Source organism: Spermophilus citellus (genome assembly GCF_964194105.1).
Source record: "Spermophilus citellus genome assembly, chromosome: 9".
NCBI lineage: Eukaryota > Metazoa > Chordata > Mammalia > Rodentia > Sciuridae > Spermophilus > Spermophilus citellus.
Window position 1 is genome coordinate 103985780 of NC_138191.1, and position 22480 is coordinate 104008259.

General features: G+C 43.1%; 1 protein-coding gene across 1 annotated transcript; it reads right to left on the bottom strand.

Moving 5' to 3' along the window:
* Nucleotides 1–7253: 7253 nt before the first annotated feature.
* On the bottom strand, nucleotides 7254–20317 carry LURAP1 (leucine rich adaptor protein 1). The gene is made up of 2 exons (XM_081307235.1): nucleotides 19816–20317; nucleotides 7254–10183 (listed from the first exon to the last, which is right to left on the bottom strand). Exons 1-2 carry the CDS (start codon nucleotides 20011–20013, stop codon nucleotides 9662–9664), a joined length of 720 nt encoding a protein of 239 aa, XP_081163361.1. The 5' UTR covers nucleotides 20014–20317; the 3' UTR covers nucleotides 7254–9661.
* Between the last annotated feature and the right edge of the window lie 2163 nt (nucleotides 20318–22480).

A 22480-nucleotide genomic window follows, 5' to 3' on the forward strand; every position in this document is an offset into this window, starting at 1 on the left:
ACTTATAAAACTCAAGCCTTGGCCAGGCATGGTGGCACACACCTGTAATCCCAGCAACTCAGGAGGCTGAAGCAGGAGGATCACAAGTTCAAAGTCAGCCTCAGCAATTTAACAAGGCCCTATCTCTAAATTTGAGAGAGAGAGAGAGAGAGAGAGAGAGAGAGAGAGAGAGAGAGAGAGAGAGCGCGCGCGCGCGCGCGCGCAAGCGAGCTGGGGATGTGGCTCAGTGGTTGAGTACCCCTGAGTTCAATCCCCAATATCAAAAAAACAAAACAACAAAACAAAACAAAAACCTTTAAGCCTTCTTAGAATCATAGCTGATTCAAATATGTGTCCAAAGCCAGGCATGGTGGGGTGTGCCTTAAGTCCCAGCAACTCAGGAGACTAAGGTAGGAGGATCACTTGAGTTCACAAATTTGAGACCATCCTGGGAAACAGAAAGACCTGTCTCAAATGGAAAGGAAGAAGGGAAGAGGGAAGGAAAAGGAAGTCACATCTGTATCCAAGATGTCCAAGGAATATCTTATAAAAAAACACAAGAAAAGAGATGACTAGTAAGATTGAAAGAACTCAGGAATAACTTGATGAAACTCTACCAAAGTTGGGGCAGTTGACTCTTTTTTTGTGGGGGGCGGGCAGGGGACATACCAGGGGTTGAACTCAGGGGCACTCAACCATTGAGCCACAACCCCAGCCTTTTTTTTTTTTTTTTTCATATTTTATTTAGGATCTTGCTGCGTTTCTCAGGGCCTCATTAAGTTGCCGAGACTGGTTTTGAACTTGTGATTCTCCTGCCTCAGCCTCCAAGCCGCTAGGATTACAGGTGTAGGCTGGCAATTGACTCTTAAATGATGACAATTCTTTTTTTTTTTTTTCTCATATGGGAAATTGAACCCAAAGCTCTCTAATACTAAGCCACATTCCCAGCCCTTTTTATTTCATTCGAGACAGGATCCTCACAGGCCAAGTTGCCAAGTTTTAGGCCTAAAACTTGGAATCCTCTTGTCTCAGCCTCCTGAGTAACTAGAATTACAGGCTTGCACCACTGCATCTGGCAATAATAACAATTAAGTTATTTAAATCTATGTAATGTGTATATAATGTGTATAATGATAAATTTTTATGTGTGTGGTGCTAAGAATTGAACCTGAGGCTTCATGCATATCAGGCAAGCACTGTACCACTGAGACACATCCCTTGCCCCATAATGATATACTTTTATTTTTTTAAATATTCATTTTTAAAAAATTGTAGTTGGACACAATACTGATATTTTATTTATTTTTATGTGGTGCTGAGGATCAAACCCAGGGCCTCGAACATACTAGGCAAGCACTCTATCGCTGAGCCACAACCCCAGCCCATGATACACTTTTGAAATTGTTACCTTAAAACAATGATAGAAGTCAGGTGTGGAGGTGCACACCTGTAATCCCTATGGCTCAGGAGGCAGAGGCAGGAGGATTGTGAGTTCAAAGCCAACCTCAGCAACATGGAGGCACTAAGCAACTCAGTAAGACAGTTTCTAAATAAAATACAAAAAAAAAAAAAAAAAAGAAAGGGCTGGGGATGTGGCTCAATGGCTCAATGGTTGAGTGCATTGAGTTCAATCCCTGGTACCAAAAAAAAAAAAAGATGATAGAAATTTGTTTCATTATCTTGTTGAACACTGGTTTAAAAAAGGGGGAGGGGGCTGAGGTTGTAGCTCAGTGGTACAGCGCTTGCCTTGAACATGTAAGGCCCTGGGTAGGATCCTCAGCACCACATAAAAATAAATAAATAAATAAATAAATAAATAAATAAATAAATAAATAAATAAATAAAAATAAAGATATTGTTTCCATTAAAAAAAAGTGTGTGGGGGGGGGCAATCAAGCATTCACTCTGGCTTTCCTTTGTGAAGTATAGTACTTAGAAACCAAATAGTGGATGAGAGGAAACTTCTCTTTATAAAAGTATTTCAGAGTCTGTGTATGTAGCTCAGTGGTAAAACATTTGCCAAGCATGCCTAAGGCCCTGGGTTCAATTCCTAGCATTGCAAAATAAATAAATAAATATATTTAAACTAATCAATAAAAGGAGGTTATAGTACTAAAGGTGCCATTTTGCAATCTTCAATTAATTAACAGACACAGACAATAAGCATCAGCACCTGAAAAAATAAAATCACAGAAACAATTAGATTCATATGACTATTTTTTTTTCCAGATTCCTCTTTTTTTCTGGTGGTACCCAGGATTGAACTCAGGGGCACTCAACTACTGAGCCACATCCTCAGCCCCATTTTGTATTTTATTTAGAGACACAAGGTCTCACTGAGTTGCTTAGCACCTCACTTTTTATTGAGGCTGGCTTTATTTTTTTTAATTTATTTTTTTAAGAGAGAGAGAGAGAATTTTAATATTTATTTTTTAGTTTTCAGCGGACACAACAACTTTGTTTGTATGTGGTGCTGAGGATGGAACCCGGAACGCACGCATACCAAGAGAGCTTGCTACCGCTTGAGCCACATCCCCAGCCCCTTGAGGCTGGCTTTAAACTCGTGATCCTCCTGCTCAGCTTCCTGAACCACTGGGATTACAGGCATGCACCAGCTCTTAATTGTCCCGCCAAAGTGATCAATTCTGAGTGTGACCCAGCTTATGGGTCCAGCTAATAATTTGCAGGAAATATTGGGGACACAGAACAATTAGAACTGGATCATGCTCACAAGTTCAAGATCAGTCTAGGCAACATAAAGAAACCTGTCTAGCTGGATATGGTGGTGCATGCTTGTAACCCCAGCAAGTTGGGAGACCGAGGTAGGAGGATTACAAGTTCATGATAAACCTCAGCAACTTAGCAAAGCCCTAAGAACTTAGCAAGACCCTATTTCAAAATTAAAAAATAAAACAAAGGGCTGGTGATGTGGCTCAGGAATTAAACATCTCTGGGTTCAATTCCCAGTAACAAAAATGAAAACGAAAAAAAAAAAACTACTTCATGTATGAAGACCTGGGTTCATTCCCAATCCCCAGCACTAACAAAACAAAGAAACAAAATCCCTGAAGCATGAGTATATAATTAGCAAAATCCAGTCTGTGATAAATTGTGTCAATCAAATGGCCAAGAATCTTCAAAAAATAAATTGTAAGCAGTTAAGAAAGGATGTATGGGAAACTCAATTGCTCTTAAATAGATGAGACTAAAATATAGTGTCTAGGGATACAGAATTAAAGAATAAAACTATTTTTTTTTTTTTAGATTCAAACAGCAATTCTTTATTCCCGAACTCACACCGGCCTCTACACACACGTTCTGGGGGAATCCAAGTTCAGCTGCCGCCTAAAACTATTTTTTTAAAAAGCCAGAATAAGGGCTGGGGATGTGGCTCAAGCGGTGGCACGCTCGCCTGGCATGCGTGCGGCCCGGGTTCGATCCTCAGCGCCACATGCCAACAAAGATGTTGTGTCCGCCGAGAACTGAAAAATAAATATTAAAAATTCTCTCTCTCTCTCTCTCTCTCCCCTCTCTCACTCTCTCTTTAAAAAAAAAAAAAAGCCAGAATAACACTGGTAATAAAACTAATTAGTTTGTTGTTGGTTCAAGGGATTAAACCCAGGGATGCTTAACCATTGAGCCATATCCCCAGCTCTTTTTCAATTTGTTTTTTCTTTTGAGACACAGTCTCACTAAGTTACCTGGGGTCTTGCTAAATTGCTAAGACTGGCTTTGAACTTGCTATCCTCCTGCCTCAGCCTCCTGAACTGCTGGGATTACAGGCATGCACCACCATGCCCAGCCTAAAACTATTTTTAAAAGTTATCAGAAAATTAAACACTAATTATATTTTACTACATGGTGTTGAGAAATTACTAGTTTTAGGCACAATAATGGCTAATAAAAGTCCTTATCTTTTAGAGTTACTAAACATTTATAGATGAATGATTTTGCTACAAAATACTCTTGACTGGGGAGAGTAGTTGAAGGAATAAATCAAGATTGGCCGTGAATTGATAACTTGAAGGTGGATGATAGATACATAGGAATTCATTACTCTATTTTCTATGCTTTTTTTGGTAGTGGGGACTAAACCCAGAAGCACTTTACCACTGAACTACATTCTTAGCCCTTTATATCTTTGAGATAGTGTCTCACTCAGTTGCTGAGACTGACCTCTAATTTGCAATCCTCCTGCCTCAGCCTCCCAAATTGCTGAGATTAAAAGCATGAGCCACCATGCCCAGCTATTTTCTCTATTTTTTGTATATACTTGAATAATTATTTAATTATGATGCTAGGAATCCCAAGTTTATTTATTTATTCATGATCCCATAGTCCCATACACATGCAGTCCCAAGCTTGATATTTTATGTAATATAAAAATTGCAAATGATTAAAAGACATTAAATATATAAGAACTATAGGTTCATAATAGTAACTTTTAAAAAGGGAGAGAGTAAAACAAAACAAAATCATTGAATGCCATTAGTAGTTGCTAAAACATCAACTTACAACTTTGAAATTAAGAATGCCCCATGTAGAGCATTAAGCATTTCTCTTTCCATTCTGGTATGAACTTTATTTTAGGGTTACCAAATAGTCCCAGAGGTTGTGAAAAGTTTTTCTGTACAGAATTAGAGCTAATAAGTGGAAATGAAATAGTAGTATTAGCAAATCACAGTTATATAATCCCTAGTGAAGTAACCAATTCATAGAATGATCATCAATAGACAATAAACCAACGTGGTGAAAAGTTGACAAGGAACTTTATGATACAGAGATCATACTCTCACCATCTGAAAACAGAAGTAGTTTGGCCTCTGACATGGACAGGGAGATCTGTCAGGCCAGGAATACCTGTGCTATGTGGGATAAGTGAAAAATAAATTCTTACTGTGTTAAGCCACTGAAATATGGGTGCAATTCATTATAGAAGCTAGTTTATTCTTTTTAATATATCATTCATATATTTTTAAAACATGTAAGCACATAACTACATATATTTAAAGATACATACATATCCAAACATACACTGACACATTTGTGTATGCCTATACCAGGGAGAGGAACAAGCATAGGGATCAGGGATCAAAAGAAAACAAGAAAGGTTGCTGAACATAGTGGTGCATACTTATAATCCCAGCTACCCAGGAGGCTAAAGTAATAGGATCCTGAATTTGAAGTCGGCTAGGATGACTCAGTGAGACTCTCATCTCAAAATGAAAAAGATCTGTGATGAAATTCAGTGGTAGAGTGCTTTGCCTAGTATACATGAGGCCCTGGGTTCAATCTCCAGTACCACAAAAAAGAAAATGAAAAGAAGGGGCCTGGTATCAACAACAATGAGAATTCATCATGCTCTGAGGAGCCCAGCTGAACTATTAAGGAAAAAGAGCTGGGGCTGTGACTCAGGGTAGCACATGTGAAGTCTGGGGTTCAATCCCCAGCACTGCAAAGAGAAAAGAAAAGAAAAGAAAAAAGAAAAGGAAAGAAAGAAAGAAAACTATTGAAGAATAAAAAATAATTTAAGAAGAAGACAATCTACCTTTCTAGAACCCAGGTTAGTTCATTAGGAGTGTAATTATCTCATGCCTGAAGAAGCAGGAGCACAGTATGGTCCTGGAGAGAAAACAATACAGCTGGGCTTTGTGGTGCACACCTGTAATCCAGTGGCTTGGGAGGCTGAGGCAGGAGGATCACAAGTTCTCTTTCTTTTTAGTACCAGAATTGAACCCAGGGGCACTCAACCACTGAGCCACATACCCAGCCCTTTTAATTTTTTATTTTGAGATAGGGTCTCACTCAACAAATTGCTTGGGGGTCTCAAACTTGCAATCCTCCTGCCTCAGCCTCCTGAGTTACTGTGATTGCAGACATGTACCACAGTGCCTAGATAGATATGGTTTTTAAGCCATTAAACTTGTGGTGATTCATTACAGCAACAGGAACCTGCCTTTACTATTGAGCAGCAATACCTATTCTCCTAAGACTAAGTGTGGAGGTTCGGGTAGGAAGTGATACTGACCCAGCTTTATATTATGGCTCATTTGATATGTATCTGAGTTTGAGCATATTTCTAAGCAACAAGACATTGTTAACTATGTACTGTTTATAGGGTTGCTAAGAATTAAATAGAATAAGTTTTCAATTACCTAATATAAACAATCAGTTAACTTTAGTTTTGTAAGTCACATTCCTTATGGATTTACACACATTCATCCCTCCCTTCCTTGAACAGGCACACAGGTATAACTGAATACCCAGTACATGCCTGGCACCAAAAGTACAAATTAGCTTGTGTCCACTGTAACCCCAAGTATTTCTCACCAAATCTGCCATAATTTCCAGTCAGCCTGGTGCTCTCTAAGCACAGGCCTTCACACCTGTCCACTCACATGGTTTAATGTTCCCTTGATGGACCCATTATGGTGTCACTGCTTACCCTCTCAAGTGCTCTCTGTAGCTGTCATGAGCAGTTTCATTTCTACCTTTACCCTGATCCCTGGCAAAAGCCCCCCAGAGTACTCAGAGGACAGTATGCTTCTTCTATTCATACTTTAGACACCCTGCTTTCCTTTTTTTTGGTACTGGGAATTGAACCCAGAGGTGCTTAACCACTGAACCACATCCCCAGTCCTTTTTAAATTTTGAGACAGGTCTCACTAAGTTGCTGAGGCTGGTCTTGAACTTGCAATCCTTCTGTGTCAGCCTCCCAAGTTGCTGGGATTATAGGCATGCACCACTGTGCCCAGCTCATTCTCAAGTTTTCCTACATCTCTCACCATTTTCCTCCCTTCTCCTTTGAGGTTCCAAGTAGCTCTTCCCTGAAATCCAGAAAAGTCTAGGGTAATAGACCAGCTGAGTTTCACCCAGCTAGTCTAAAAACAGGAAGGACAAGTGGGGCTGCTTTCTCTGGTAGGGAACTGGAGTCTAAGGTATTAACACAGGATGCCCAGACCTACCTGGACTACCCAGGTAGCCTCACCTCTCCAACATTTCAACACTTTTAGGTGCCTACCCAACTTATACATAATACCCTGACCTGTGATATACCCCAATCTCGGCAAGATCCATGTGTTTTTTTCTAATTTCACAGCTCCCCACTTGTAACCTACAAGTTTGAAATGCTGAGCTCTGCCCCCACAATGTCTGGTCCTACTTTTCTTTCATGATTGGTCTGGGATTGGCTTTCTTCCTAACTGATGTCCAGGCCCAAGCTTCTATTCTACAGAGCCTGCAGTCCTTTCTCTAAAGACGGGGAGCTGATTCTTTAGGGATGACATAATAGGGGTCAAACATTACAATCAGAGGAAATTGCTTTCAGTTCCTTTGGGCTTTGGAGGTGTTGACTGGGAACAGTGTGGCTTTGGAGGTTTCACAAAGGGTTATGCTGGGCAAATCTATATATTCCTGGGTCCCCAGCCTGTCTGTGTACTGAGAGGGCTGGTCTTCTAGGAGGCTGCACTGTTATTTGAGCTTGGAGGTTCCACCCAGCCACCCTGGCAATGATGCATAAAGGCCACAAGAGGGCAGGCAACCTCTTCAGTTGAGAAGTTGGTTGACTACGTGAAGTGAGATTCAAAAAGGAATGCAATGGGACTGGGGGGTATAGCTCAGTGCCCAGCACACAAGCGTCTCTAAGCACACACCCCCACCCCACACCCCCAGAAAAAGTAAAAAGGAATATAATGACGTCCATGAGGAAGGGTGGTTACTTTGGTCACTCAAGGGAACACTATAAAATGGCTGTGGAGAAGGGGCTGGAATAGAGTATTGGAATTCCCAGTCTTTAAGGGGTCAGGAGCCCCAGGTTCTTGAGGAGCAGTAAAGAGAGGTCTGGTAAGCAGAAGAGAAGAGGTTGAGAGGATACTTTGGACATTTCTTTCACTTTGAGGGAGAGGAGAAGAGAGGATCTTTAGGGGCTAGCCATAGACTGCTCAGAAGGATGGGAGTGGGGGTTGCTGAAAAACATCTGAGGAGTTTTAAGGGAAAGAGACTTGGCTTCCTTCCTTCCCTTCCCCAACAAAAACTGAAAAGTAGAAAAATGGCAGGAGTTATTTCAAGATTTGGTGAAGATTCCTCCAACTCAGGAGGGCACGTTGAATATCCCAAGACCCTCTTTTATTCCCTCCCCCCCCCCTCCAGTAATCAAATTAGATTAGGGCCCACAAAAAACAGGGGCCAACATATGGGGCAGTCACCTGGGATCCAAAGGGTTAATCTCCAAGAATTCATTCAAACATCAGCCATAGTCCTTATCCCCCCTGGCCTCTGGGCCTGTCCCTTCTCTGAGCCCCAGGTTGGCAGCTTCAGTGAATTCCTTCTTTGGTGTAATTAGCTAGGATCCTGAGATCCAGCCCCAGAGCCAGTCCCCTGCTCCCTCCTTAGGTCCAAGAGTAAAGGGGGCTTGCTCTAAGGGAGAAAGGAGGACTTTCCCTTGCTCCCGCCCACCTCCCAAGATGGGGCCCAGAGACCAAAGAGCCTCTGTCTGTTCCTGCCACGCCCCCACATTGTGGCCCAGACAAGGGGATTCCTTGTATCCCAACCTCAGGCAGGCATCCTTGTGACCAAATGGTGGAAGGCTGAACCGGGTGGGGGAAGGGCATTACAGAGTCAGAGAAGATAACCCTCCCCACCCTCCAAGATTCTGGTTTTACCCCAGAGCCCTGAGGGCCTCAAACTTCACTCTCCCCAGCTCCCAACATTGGGTGAGAAGGCTAGGACTCATCTGCATATAAAAGGCCTGAGGCCTGAAAAGGAAACTGAGGTGTAGAGACACAGAAACTGAACCTCCCTGCAGGCAGAAATGGAGTCAAAATTAGAATGGGGCAGCCCAGGGATTGGGTAAGACAGGGGTCTGTAGCAGAGTGGGCCAAGCTGACTCAGAACCTTAGGTGCAGGCCCTAACAGTTTCTCTCCCAGAAAGCAAACAGACAAAAGTGTTGTACCAGACAGGGATGTAGATAGAGAGCATGAGACCCCCTAGGAAAAAATGAGAATTCCCTGTTTAAAAGGTAAGAACATTCCAAAAAGCAGCACAAACATCCACCAGTGAGCAACTTTCCTGTCAGAAGGGGTGATGTGTTGCCATTCACATGAAGTAATGGTAAGGCTATGAAGTGATATGGTATCACTTAGCAGCAGAGGCACAGACACCCTTATACTGACCATCCAAAGACTGAAACAGACAAAAAGTCAGTCCATCCTAGCAGGAAATGACATCAGTAGGAAGGGGAGGGTCTACCAACTCCTAAGGATTCTGGGAGGGCTAATCCAGGAAGGGTTGGCCCTGAATGTCTCAGTCTTCTTGACCAAGAGGTGGCAAGACTTTTAGACTTTAGATGAAGTAATTACATCCCAATTTCTTCATTAGTGATCTCCTATGGGTCATAAATCCTTATCTGGGGGGGGGGTGTCAGAGAGAGAGGACAGAAATACCCTCACACCAGGAGACACTCACCTGTAGTTAACCTCTCTATGAAAATAGCTCTAGGGGCCTGGTAATTGAGGGATAAAGGTAGAGACTCCCTAGGACCAGAGTTATGATGAACCAGGTTTTCATGGTAATTGATTTCAGAGCATCCTATTCCTACTCCTTGACTGAGGGAGAATAAATTTTGTGGGAGACCAGGGCCAAGGGATGAAAGATCTATAGGAGTACAAAATGTTGGGAAAGTTGTTACAAGAAGGTCACATCATCTTGGCATTGTCCCCAGTACCAGTGGGCCTCAAAGTCCAGTTTGGCACTCTCGTCCTCTGGTGGCTCCAATGGTCCACCTTGGAGCCCCTCCCCTGGAGGCTTCCTCAGAGACATTAAGCTCTCTAGCCTGGTGGCTGTGAGGTCCACCTCAGTCCTGGCCCTCTCCTTGCCAGGTATAACCTTTGTCCAGTCAATCTCAGGACAGGGAGCCCCTGGGGGACCCTGTTCATCAAGCTCTCTGGGGGCCACAGTGTCCAAGAAGCTGCCAATAGAGACACTGTCCAGCCGGTCAGTAGAGCTGGTGTCTGGAAGGCTGTCCCAGCTGCCCCGCCTTGAGCGGCCTGGGCTCCCGCCTGTCAGGCTGTATTGGCTGCTGGTGAGGCTACTGCAATGACTGGTCAGTGTCCCCCGTTCCTCCAACAGCCAACGCACTGTCTCAATGCCCTCGTTCAAGGTCACCAGCTGCTGCAGGATCTTCACATCAATAGCTCGAAGGTAAGCCTGGGAGAGTGGAAGAAGGAATTAGTCACAAGTCTGAGTAATGGGCTTCCACAGTTATTTCCAGAGACCCCTACTTAGTGACCAACCGAATGTGTTTTGCTTTTAAGAAGCATGGAAACAGAATGTGGAGAATGGGCTTTAGAAGAAAATGGTCAACTATTTAAAATTTCAGCTCAGGGTGGAGATGGAGGTCAGTGGTAGAGTGCTACCTAGCATATATAAGGCCATGGGTTTGATCCCCAGAAACCGCCTCCCCAACCCCCCCACAAATTTCCAGCTCTACTATTTTGGTTGGGGGGGGTACCAGGGCTAAACTCAGGGGCACTCGACCACTAAGCCACATCCCCAGCCTTATTTTGTATTTTATTTAGAGACAGGGTCTCACAGAGTTGCTTAGTGCCTTGCTTTTACTGAAGCTGGCTTTGAACTCGAGCCTCCCGCCTCAGCCTCCCAAGCCATTGGGATTTCAGATGTGCTCCACTGCACCCAGCTCCAGCTCCACTATTGATGAGCTAGCTGTGTGATTGAGACTCTTCTCTGAGTCTCAATTTCCTTGACTGCAAATAGGGCTAAATCACTCATCTCACAGGGTGGCTATAAAGATTTTGAAATGCTATTACACACTGAGAGCATAGTACCTAGCACAGAATAAGGTCTTAGTAATGTTAAATATTAAAATCCAATCAAATTCTAGTTTGGTAGGCTAGAACTTCATATTTAGGGCATTTAGTCTATTGAACTGGTTCAGATTCACCAGTAAGACTTAGAAATGGACAAAGAATAGCTTGATAGATTGTTAACTGGGAAGTGGACAAAAAGCAGGTGGGAGCTGAAAAATAAAGAACGAGTTAACCTAGTTCCCTAGTCCCTTCAGAGTACTGGTAACAAGACTATGGGCTTGGGCTATGGGAACAAAAGGTTGGCCAGAGCTAAGAAGGATCAGCATCCCACTGGCTGGGATTCATGGTCTCCCTTCACCTAACACCAGTCTCCCTGTCTGTACTGGAAATAATTCTGATTTTCTGGGTAATTTCCAGGGTCCCTCTCAGCTCAGATGCACTAAAATACCTTTCCCAAGCACAAGTCTGAACCTGTCCCTCCCTTGCTCAAGAGGGATTTACTGGTTTTGCATTGTTCTTAGAGAATGAAATCTAAACACTTCAGTGGCTGGCATTCAAAAGCCTATAGTAATATGGTTCTTGCCCATCTCTCTAGTTTCACCTCTGGCATACTTCTCTATGGACCCAAGGTCCTGCCACAACATGACTTTTTAGTTTTATTTAGTTTCATTTTTTTAAATAGTTATTTTTTAGTTAAAGGTGGACACAATATCTTTATTTAATATTTATGTGGTGCTGAGGATCGAACCCAGTACCTCACGCATGCTAGGCCAGCCCTCTACCTATGAGCCACATTCCCAGCCCTTAGTTTCACTTTTAGTCAAATCAATAGATGCTTACATGGAAGCAAACAGTTATACAAGATTTATTTTTGGTACTGGGGATTAAACCCAGGAGCACTTACCACTTACATCCCCAGCCCCCTCCCCCTTTTTTTTGATAGGGTCTCTAAGTTGCTTAGGGCCTCCCTAAATTCCTGAGACTGGTCTGGAATTTGTGATTCTTCTGCCTCAGCCTAGCCTCCAAATCACATGCTTCTATTGCAACTTTTTGATTTTTAAATTTTGAACATTTTTCTATTGACTTCCCACACTATAAGTAGTTAAGGATTTAACTTTAACCCACTCCCCACTCCTCTGCTATGGAGACATACTTCCCACCTCCTCATTTTCCCAAAAGGCAATACAATTACCTTATTAGGATTTTGAAATGCTATTTATAGCCAAGCTATGTACTTTACAATAGTTACTTTTTATTTCTTACAACCTATGCTTTGCTTAGACTTACTGCCTAGTTTGCTATGTAGTTACCAGTAGATCATTCCCAGATTCTTCCCAATTATCTGAATTTCCCTTTCAAGGCTTTCAAACACATCACATGAGATGATCTATCTATTCTATCTTCTAGAGGCATCTCACCCCACCTTACAGTCAGTACTGGGGCTTGAACCTAGGAGTGCTTTACCACTGAACTATCACCCTTTTCATTTTTTATTTTGAGACACCCAGGCTAGTGTGGAATTTGTGATCCTCCTGCATCAGCCTCCTGAGTAACTGAGTAGTATCTCTTTAGAAGGCTTCTGATCTGCTTCAATCTGTCTCTGCTTCACTATCATCTTAGGGATTTCCTTTGCCTTTCCTAAGGTGGATCCTTTATTTCTTAGATGCCACCCATATATTCTTTCTTTTTTTAAAAAAAATATTTGCTTTAGTTGTAGTTGTACACAATATCTTTATTTTATTTTTATGTGGTGCTGAGGATCAAATCTAGCGCCCTGCACATGCTAGGCGAGCGCTCTACTGCTGAGACACAACCCTAGTCCCTTCTTTCTTGATTTACTACTTAATTCAGGTGAGTGGTGCTCTCCCTCTGGATGTATCTAGAGGTTGAAACTTTACATGTTTTAAAATGTTATTATTCTAGCCTTATAGCAGTAAGTTTGGCTGGATATAAAATTCTAGGTTGAAATTAATTTTTCCTTGAGATTTAAGACATTGTTCCGGGCTGTGGATATGGCTCAAGCGGTAGCGTGCTCGCCTGGCATGCGTGCGGCGCGGGTTCGATCCTCAGCACCACATACAAACAAAGATGTTGTGTCTGCCGAAAACTAAAAAATAAATAGTAAAAAATTAAAAAAAAAAAAAAAGACATTGTTCCATTGTCTTCTAATTTTCTGTGTTACATTTTAAAGGTCTCATTGCCACTGCTTAAGAGAAGTTTTTAGGGCTGGGGTTGTAGCTCAGTGGTAGAGTGGTTGCCTCACATGTGTGAGGCACTGGGTTCGATCCTCAGCACCACATAAAAATAAAAAATAAATAAAACAAAGGCATTGTGCCCATGTACAACTTAAAAAAAAATGTTGAGGGCTGGGAATGTGGCTCAGGAGGTAGCGCGCTCGCCTGGCATGCGTGCGGCCCGGGTTCGATCCTCAGCACCACATACAAACAAAGATGTTGTGTCCGCCGAGAACTAAAAAATAAAATATTGAAAAAAAAATGTTGAGAGAGAGAGAGAGAGAAGTTTATAGTCCCAATAAGGTGAGATGGGCATAAATAACTGAGATATGAGATAATACAGACTATTAAAGACATAAGATAATGGAGGTTATCTTTAATTCTTTCCTAACGTGGACAAACCTATTAACAGTGAAATAACAGTTCTAATTCAAGTCCAAACTAAATGCATTAAACAAAAGTCCTCATCCTAGAGGCTGGGGATGTAGTTCAGTGTGGTACAGTCCAAACTAAATGCATTAAACAAAAGTCCTCACACTAGAGGCTGGGGATGTAGTTCAGGCATTATACAGAATGCCTGAGGCCCTGCATTCAATCCCAGTACCTAAATGAATATAAAATATTAAAAAATTTAAAGTCCTCATACCAAAACTACTTCTCATGCTGTGTTTTCTCTTTCAATTCTTTCTGCCTTCCTCCCTTTCCTCCTTCCCATTCTACTCTTCTATTTCCAACCTCTGCTAGATAAAGGAGTAATTAACCTGGTTACACAGTGAGAGAAGGGGAAGGGATCTTAGAAATTCTTTTTTTTGGTACTAAGGATTGAACCCAGGGGCATTTAACCTCTGAGCCACATTCCCAGCCCCTTTTTGTATTTTATTAGAGAGAGGGTCTCACTGAGTTGCTTAGTGCCTTGCTAAGTTGCTGAGGCAATTATAATTGCTTATTATTGAATTCATGCCTCAGTTTCCCAAGCAGCTGGGATTATAGGTATGTACCTCAGCACCATTTTAGAATATCATTCTTAAACAGATACTTAAGCAATCCTCTTGGTTTCAGCACCTCTTGTGCTCTCAGTTCCAGAAATACCTGGTGCATCTAACTCCTAAGACTTTGAGAGTTTTTCTTTTTGTTTTGATTTGTTTTGGTACTGGGGATTAAACCCTTGAGCACTTTACCACTGAGCTATATCACCAGACCATTTAATTTTTTGAGACAGAATCTTACTAAGTTGTCCAGGCTGGCCTCCAATTTGTGACCCTCTTACCTCTGCCTCCCCAAGTGAGTCACTGGGATTATACTTGTGCACCACTGCACCAATTCTTTGAGAATTTCTTAGTGCAAATGAATTGCTTTTCAGCTTGCCCTACTGCTAGCTTAGAATTCAGCTTTTTTTTGGTGGTGGTGGTGGTGGGGTACCAGGGATTGAACTCAGGGGCACTCGACCACTAACCACATCCTCAGCCCTATTTTGTATTTTATTTAGAGACAGGGTCTTATGAGTTGCTTTGTGCCTCGCTGTTACTGAGGCTGGCTTTGAACTAGTGATTCTCTTGCCTTAGCCTCCTGACCACTGGGATTACAGGCATGTGCCGCCATGCCCCGCCTAGAATTCAGCTTTTTTGAGGTCTGAGTTAGTTACTACTTTTCTTCTTATCACCTTCTCCCTTTATTCTCATTGTCATTATGGCCTCAGGCCTTTTTTATTTATTTATTTATTTAAAGTTTTTATTTGTCACTGGATTTTATTTTATTTATATGTGGTGCTGAGAATCAAACCCAGTGTCTCACACATGCCAGGCAAATGCTCTACCACTGAGCCACCTGCCTCATGCCTTTTAAAATAATCTTTCTTGGGCTGGGGATGTGGCTCAAGTGGTAGCGTGCTCACCTGGCATGTGCGGGGCACTGGGTTCTATCCTCAGCACCACATAAAATAAAATAAAGATGTTGTGTCCACTGAAAACTAAAAAATAAATATTAAAAAAATTCTCTCTTTCTCTCTCTCTCTTAAAAAAATATAATAATCTTTTCTTTAATAGAATTTCAGAAAGCAGTGAAGGTAAGTGAATGGGTTGAGTCTGCCCTCCTAAACTAAATTCCCACAGCCTTTGTTCAGTCTTCAGGGACTATCTCAAATGCCTTCTTCCTTGGGAAGTTTTCCTTGCCCTTTCTCAAGATAAAATTAATCTGTCACAGGACAAATATTTATTGAATGTTTCTTACAGGCGTGGCACTGTGTTAGACAAAGGAGAAAAGCCACCATTTCTTGACCTCAGAGGGTTCAGTCTTGTGGGTTAGATAAGACAATAAAGCAAGTCCTTAAAATTCAGTGTGACAAGCTGGGCATGATGGTTCATGCCTGTAATCCCAGGGACTCAGGAGGCTGAGGCAGGAGGATCAGAAGTTTGAGACCAGCCTCAGCAATTTAGTGAGATCCTGTCTCAAAATTGAAAAAATTAATATAAAAAGAGCTAGCAATGTAGCTCAAAGGTAGAGTGGATTTAATCCCCAGTACCCTGCCCCTCCACCCCCAAATTAAGTGACAAATGCTAGAGGAAACAACTATGGCACAGAGGACTATGAGTACCTAGGTTAATACCATAACCCAATTCAAGGAGGCCAGAAATGCTTCCTAGATAATGGATGTCAGATGAGACTTGAAGGTTAGGGATGAGGTAGGACTTAGCCAGACAAAGAGGAGGAGAGAAGCATTCCAACTTCAGGATATATCCCCTCCAATTCCAAGTGGCAGTAATCCAACTATGTTACTTCATGATCCAGACTCCCAGGAGGCCCCCCAGGGTTCCAACAGCACTTCTCATCCTGTACTAGAGTTGTCCCCTCCTTCCCTAACCCAGATTGTGAGCTCTTTGAGAACAAATCCTGCTCAATTGTTTCTGGCGCTCTCCCTAGTGTTGGGTAGGTCACACTCAGTTCTGTGATTCTCTTTCCTTTACTATCTGGCCCCTCTGGTGGTCCCCAGAATTCAGGGAACTAGGTGGTACTGTGTTGCTGTGAAATGAATCAGAGGATCAGATTCTATAATCCTGTGACAGTGGGATTCCCTGACTGTGATAGCATCACTCCCCAAAATAGAAAAAAGCAAGGCTTTCTCGCCAGAAAAAGAAACAGTTATTTCATACCATCTCTTTGGAAACAAAGCAGGGAATAACAGCTCAGGAGAGATGCAGTCTTAGAGGCAACCCTAACCCATTCTCTCCCTGGGGGAATTCAAGTCTCCCAACTCCTCCCTATATGCATATCAGACTTTCTGCCCAGGCCCAGGGTCCCAGGTAGGCTCTCTCATTGCTCAGTACCAATTTTAGCTCCTAGGTGGTGAATTGAGATTCTCAGACTATTGTTACTAGAAAGGCTCTTGCAAATCATTTAGTTTCACAATTCTCCCTTACTTCCCCCTCCAAGAGACAGAAATACTAAGGCCCTGAGAGAGAGAGGGCCTGGCTCAAGATCACAAAATGATTCAGAAGCAGAATCTAGACTTGAACCTATGTCTTCCCCTTACTTGCCTGAAGCTTTTCCACAAACTGCTCTGTGGAGGTGGGTTGTCATAACAACAGTTATTTGGGTGGGAGAAGTGAGGAGGGGAGTTTGCCATTGTTTCCCATACCCACAAATTCCAGTCTCTAGCTCTTCACTCAGCCTCTGCCTAGTGGAGCTAAGCAGGAGTGGGGAAGCCAATAGGCAGAGCTAACCTTGGCCTCAAGGGCAGGACTGGCCCCTCCCAAAAAGGAAAGCAGGGAGAGGGGCAATTGAAGGACAGTTTTTAAAGGGCTTGGACCTGTCCTGCCTCCAGAGAGGCCAAGGGAAATCCCCTGCTCTTCCCCTTGTCCTTCCTGGTTATAACCAGTGGGCAGGGCAGAATGCCTTAAGAGATTAATGACCTCCTGGCCTGAGGGAAAAAGAAAAGAATGGGCTAGGGGGTCCATTATTCTAGCCCCCAAAAGGTTCTCTCCCCTCTCCAACCGTGGGCAGGTGAGTCAAAAATGCCAAAATGCAGAGAGACAAATTCAGAAGTTAAATGTACCACCTTAAAGTTCATAATCTGGTAGTCCCCAGCAAGTCGGAAAAGAGAACCAGAGAAATTAGGTGTGGTTCCAGATGCCCTGTGTGAGTTCAGGCAAGCCCTTAAATATCTCCAAGTACGGGAAAACATCACTTTTCCTCATTTCAATAACACAAGACAGGCTTAAAATATCTGGTACAAGGCAGGTCTCAATGGTAAAGATATAAAATGTGGTCAGGTGATCTGGGTTCAAATCCTGACTTTGCTTTTTATTTTTTGCATGACTTTGGGCAATTACTTAACCTCTCTTGCCTCCTCTATAAAATATCACTTATCTAACAAGGTTGCTGTGAAGATTTGAGAGACTATCATGTAAACCAGATGAAGTGGCACAGGTCTGTAATTGTAGCTACTTAGGAGGCTAAGGGTTACAAGTTCCAAGCCAGCCTGGGAACCTTAGCAAGACCCTGACTCAAAATTAAAAAATAAAAAGGGGGCTGGGGTAGAGTGCTTGTCTTATATGCGAGTTCAATCCCCAGCACCACAAAAATAATAAGAATAAAACAATAAATAAATAAATAAATAAAAACGGTTGGGGGGGGCTGAGGTTGTGGGTCAGTGGTAGAGTGCTTATCTAGCATGTGTAAGGCACTGTCTTCAATTCTCAGCACCACATTAAAAAATAAATAGAGGCTGGGGATGTGGCTCAAGCAGTAACACGCTCATGTGCGGGGTGCTGGGTTCGATCCTCAGCACCAAATAAAAATAAAATAACTATGTTGTGTCCACCGAAATGTGAAAAATAAATATTAAAAAATTCTCTCTCTCTCTAAAAATAAAAATAAATAAATAAGGGCTGGGTTGTGGCTCAAAGGCAGAGCACTTGCCTTGCATGTGTGAGGCACTAGGTTCAATCCTCACATAAAACACAAAATAATAAGTAAATTCAAAATATAGTTTGTTTTTTTTTAAAGAGAGAGAATTTTTAATATTTTATTTTATTTTTTTGGTTTTCGGCGGACACAACATCTTTGTATGTGGTTCTGTACACATGCCAGGCGAGCGCGCTACCGCTTGAGCCACACATCCCCAGCCCAAAATATAGGTATTGTGTCCATCTACAACTAAAAAAAAATTTAAAAACAAATAAAATAAAGGTATTGTGTCCATCTATAAATATATAGGTTGGGGATGTAGCTCAGTAGTACAGTACTTGCCTTGCATATGTAAAGCCCTGGGTTTAATCCCTGTATGGCAAAAATAAATAAATAAATAAAAAGCCGGGAGTGGTGTCATAGCAATTTGGGAGGCCAAGGCAGGATGATTCCAAGTTTGAGACCAGCTTCAGCAATTTAGCAAGGCCCTAAGCAACTTAGACAGACCCTGTCACAAAATAAAAAGGGCAGGAGGATGTAGCTCAGTGGTAAAGAGCCCCTGTGTTCAATCCCCAGGTACCAAAAAATAAAAATAAAGAGAGATCATCATGGAAGGTGTTCAGCAGGATGCTTAGTACCTAGCATATGTATTTGGTAAAAGTTTTCAAAGCAGGGCAAACTAGGTAGGCTCTTTCTGGACCTTGAGCTAAAGTTTGTACAATGAGGCAAAGCTGGGCATTCCTTGAGGTGGTTACAGTCAAGTCCAGCTGTGGAGAATCAGGCACTCACCTCCAACCTTCAAGGGCAAGTGCACACTAGGCATTCAAGTCCTGCCCCCAGGGAACTCCTGACTGCTCCACCCACCAGAATCTCCTAGCTTTTTTTCCTCCCAGCAGGTCAGAGTCCTGGCAGATCTGAGAGCTCTCGGAAGACCTCCTCCCTCTGCTCCCTCCCAGAGCAGTTTGGCAGAGCTGGCACACAGTGGGGCTCCAGGAAGACTTATTAGCTGACAGGCTCACTCTGGACTCCTGGTTCTGGGCCAGAATTCAGCTGGCAATTCTTCAGTTCCTCAGAACTGGCTGCGAAGTGGTAGCAGGTGTAAATCACGCCTCCTTCACCAGAACCAGATCCTTGGGGAGCATGCTGGGGCCCCAGCTGCCCTCTTGGCTCTGAATCTAGACCTGCAACTCCAGGAGACAGGGGAGGACTGGTGTTTCCTCTTCCTCCCGAGAAGGTATAGATGAGATCCAAATATCCAGTATCCTAGATTGCAGGGGAGGCAACTGAGTCCAAGTGAAGCACTTTCTCTGCTATGGCCCTAGAAATTTCAAGTATTTTAAGTGCAGCTGGAGAGATGTTAAGGAAAGGGAGATGTTTTCAGTGCCCCTAGTCCAGGCAGTCTGAAGAGGGCAGGGGAGATATACTCTTACCCAAATTTCTTCTGTGCTGAATATTTTCACAAACACTCCAGGCCTCAAAGGAGCCAAACCCTTTCCCAGTTTGTAAGAGGAGAAAATACCTGGTTGCCTTAAATGGGGGCTGGGAGAATAGGTGGCCCCTATGGGGAGGGGACCGAATTTGAAGAGCTAGGTTCTGAGTAGTTCCCAGCCCTTTCCTTTCCTCTCCTAAATAATTTGGTAGGAAAAACTACCCACAGTCCTCAGGACTCATCAAACACTCCACTCATCCTTGGGGGACAATTAATGGACGTCACTCTGCCTCCACCCCAGTGTTTATGGACTGATCTAGGAGGGATCCCGAGGAGTTAAGTGCCGAGTTTTTAACTCCTTCCTTTCCAGTCTAACTCTGGGGACGAGAGTAGGTTCCTCTCGACCCTAGGGACTCCGTCCTCCTGGCCTGTGGTGTCCCCACTCACCAGCTCCATCCTTAGCGCCATGATCTTGTCCCCCAGGCCGGGGCTTCTGCTGGTCGCCCCCGGGAGCAACAGCGCGCCAGAGGTTCCGGGCTCCCACTCGCCTCGCAGCCCGCGGAGCAGCCCTTCAGGGGTCTTCCTGCCCACCTTGCCCTCCACGTCTCGCAGGTCAGGTGTCTGGAACTCCACGGTCCCCTCCATGCGCGCCCAAGCCTGAACCGGGCTGGGAAGCCAGACGCCGGGGTCCGCTCCCGGGGGTCCTCTTTTTCCGCCGGTTATTACCGAGCGGAACCGGTGGGTCCCCGCCCGCGCGGCGCAGGGGCGGGAGGAGGGCGCCGTAACACTCAGAAAAGCCGCGCGGAGCCGGGGGTAGATATATATTTGAGTGCTGCGCACGCAACCTCTGGCCCTGGATAGCTGGGGCTGGGCGATCCTGGATTTGGTCCTTAAGGAGCGCTAAGAGCTCAGCTCTACTCCTCACCTTAGCACTGAGTCCAGCTAGGCCCACAATAGGTGCCCAACAAGTGTTTGCAGAATTAAGACTAAACAACCTCAAATAGATATAGGAGTTTAAAGGATCGTGGTAACAGCTATAGAGATCTGGAAAGCTTACTGGAGTAAATGAGCTGGGTCTAAAAAGGGGTTAGAATTTAGCTAACCACTCACACACACACTCCTTTCATTGGCTAAAATTCAGACCAGTGGAGAGCAACCTGTATTAAAGCTGAAGGGTTTCACCCTGCACCCGCTTACCAACAAGATGCTGCCTAAGCTTCACTCTGAGTATGAATCATCTACCGACTTGTTAAGATGCAGGTCTTCTGGGTCCTGTGGCACTGGCCTGTAGTCCCACCTACTCTGAGGCTGAGATAGTAGGATTGGTCACTTGAGCACAGGAGTTCTACTTCTGACAACACATAAGATAGTTAATTAATTAGATAAATATTAAGCAGATTGATTCTATGAATTTGGGGCTGGGCCTGAGATTCTGCATTTTTAACAAGCTCCCAGGTGATGGCCATCCTCCTGGTCTGAGTGCCACACTCCTGAATACCAAGGTGTTTAGACTTTATTTTACAGGCAGTGAGGAGCCATGAAAAACTTTGTTTTGTTTTGTTTCAGCTTTTAATCCAAGTCATTCCAGCCCATGGTTATAGGAGGATTTACAATGAAAAGACAACTACTGCCAGCTGAAGTGGCCTATGCCTGTAATCTCAGCAATTCCAGAGACTGAGGTAGGAGGATCTTCAATCTGAGGACAGCTACAGCAATTTTAGGAAGACTCTCAGCAATTTAGTGAGAGGTCCTGTCTCTAAATAAATAAATGAATGAATGAATAAAGAGCTTTGCCCTGCCTGCCCCTTCCCATCTCTTTTTCCTCTTCTCAGAGGCAACCGCTTTCTTTTTTATTTTTTTCCTAGTGCTTACACCCATATTTCTAAGTAACAGACTTACACCACTACTTAATTTTAAACACGGTCTACTGACTTCCTATAAAATAAATATGAATGCCAGGAGTGGTGGTGCAGCCTATAATCATAGCTATTACAGAGGCTGAGGCAGGAGAATCACAAGTTCAAGAGCAGCCTTAGCACTTTAGCAAGACCATCTCCTAGTCTCAGTAACTTAGTGAGACCTTGTCTCAAAATGAAAAGGGTAGAGATGTGGCTCAGTGGTAGAGCACCCCAAGACTCAATCCCCAGTACCAGAGGGGGAAAAAAAGAGATAAATTTGAATATATGGATTTAATTCTACTTCCCTTCTGACATTGGCACTATTTATTTTCATCATTTCTAGTTTATCTAATGGTTATCTTTGTAATTTATTTTGTAATTTATCTTTGTAACATATTTTTCCTTAGTATTTTTTTTGATCTATAAAAAGTTTTAAGCAAAAGATAGAATATTTGTCTTTTTGAAAAATTCCTCTGGATTTTGCAAGAAGAAAGGATTGGAGTGGTAAAAATCTGGAGTCAAGAACTTATTGGAAGACAAGAAACTAACCACTTGGACCAGGGTCTGGTTGTGAAGCTGGAGAAGAATTGAACCAGAATATAGAACTCTTTAGGAGATAAGACTGACCAGACTAAGTGACTGATTACATTTATTTATTTAGTACTGGGGCACCCAGAGCCTGCCACATAATGGGCAAGTGATCTAACACAGAGCTACATCCCCAGCCCATATACCCACACACCCACCTTTTGATAGGATCTCACTAAATTGCACCAACCGGCCTTGAACTTGCCATCCTCCTGCCTGAATAGCTGGGATTACAAGTGTGCACCACCCTGCCCAATTTAAGGACACTTTAAAAATATTAATAAAATGTGTTGGGTTTTCTTATATTTTAATACATACTTATTAGGAAAAATCACCTATTGCCTCAACTCCTAAAACAAGCACTGTTAATATTTGGGGGGTACCACACCAATATGCAGGAGGCAGATGGAACAGGGAGAGCTCAAAAAAATATCTGGTGTTCTGTTTTCTGTCTCCTTTCAATTCATTCTCCACAAAACAGTAAAGGTTCTCTTAATATATAAATCAGATTCTCTGACTCTCCTGCCTAAAATGGTTCCATGGTTTCCCAATCACTTCAAACAAGTATCAACAGCACCTAGAATCTTGTTAGAAATGCAAAAATATGCCGGTCTTGTAGGGCAACC

Bases quoted from the DNA above. Each gene is read 5' to 3' on its own strand.
- LURAP1 (XM_081307235.1), bottom strand. From the start codon at position 20,013: ATGGAGGGGACCGTGGAGTTCCAGACACCTGACCTGCGAGACGTGGAG. The intron at 10,184-19,815 runs GTGAGTGGGGAC...CCACTCTCCCAG, and splicing joins TGGCGCTAAGGATGGAGCTG to GCTTACCTTCGAGCTATTGA.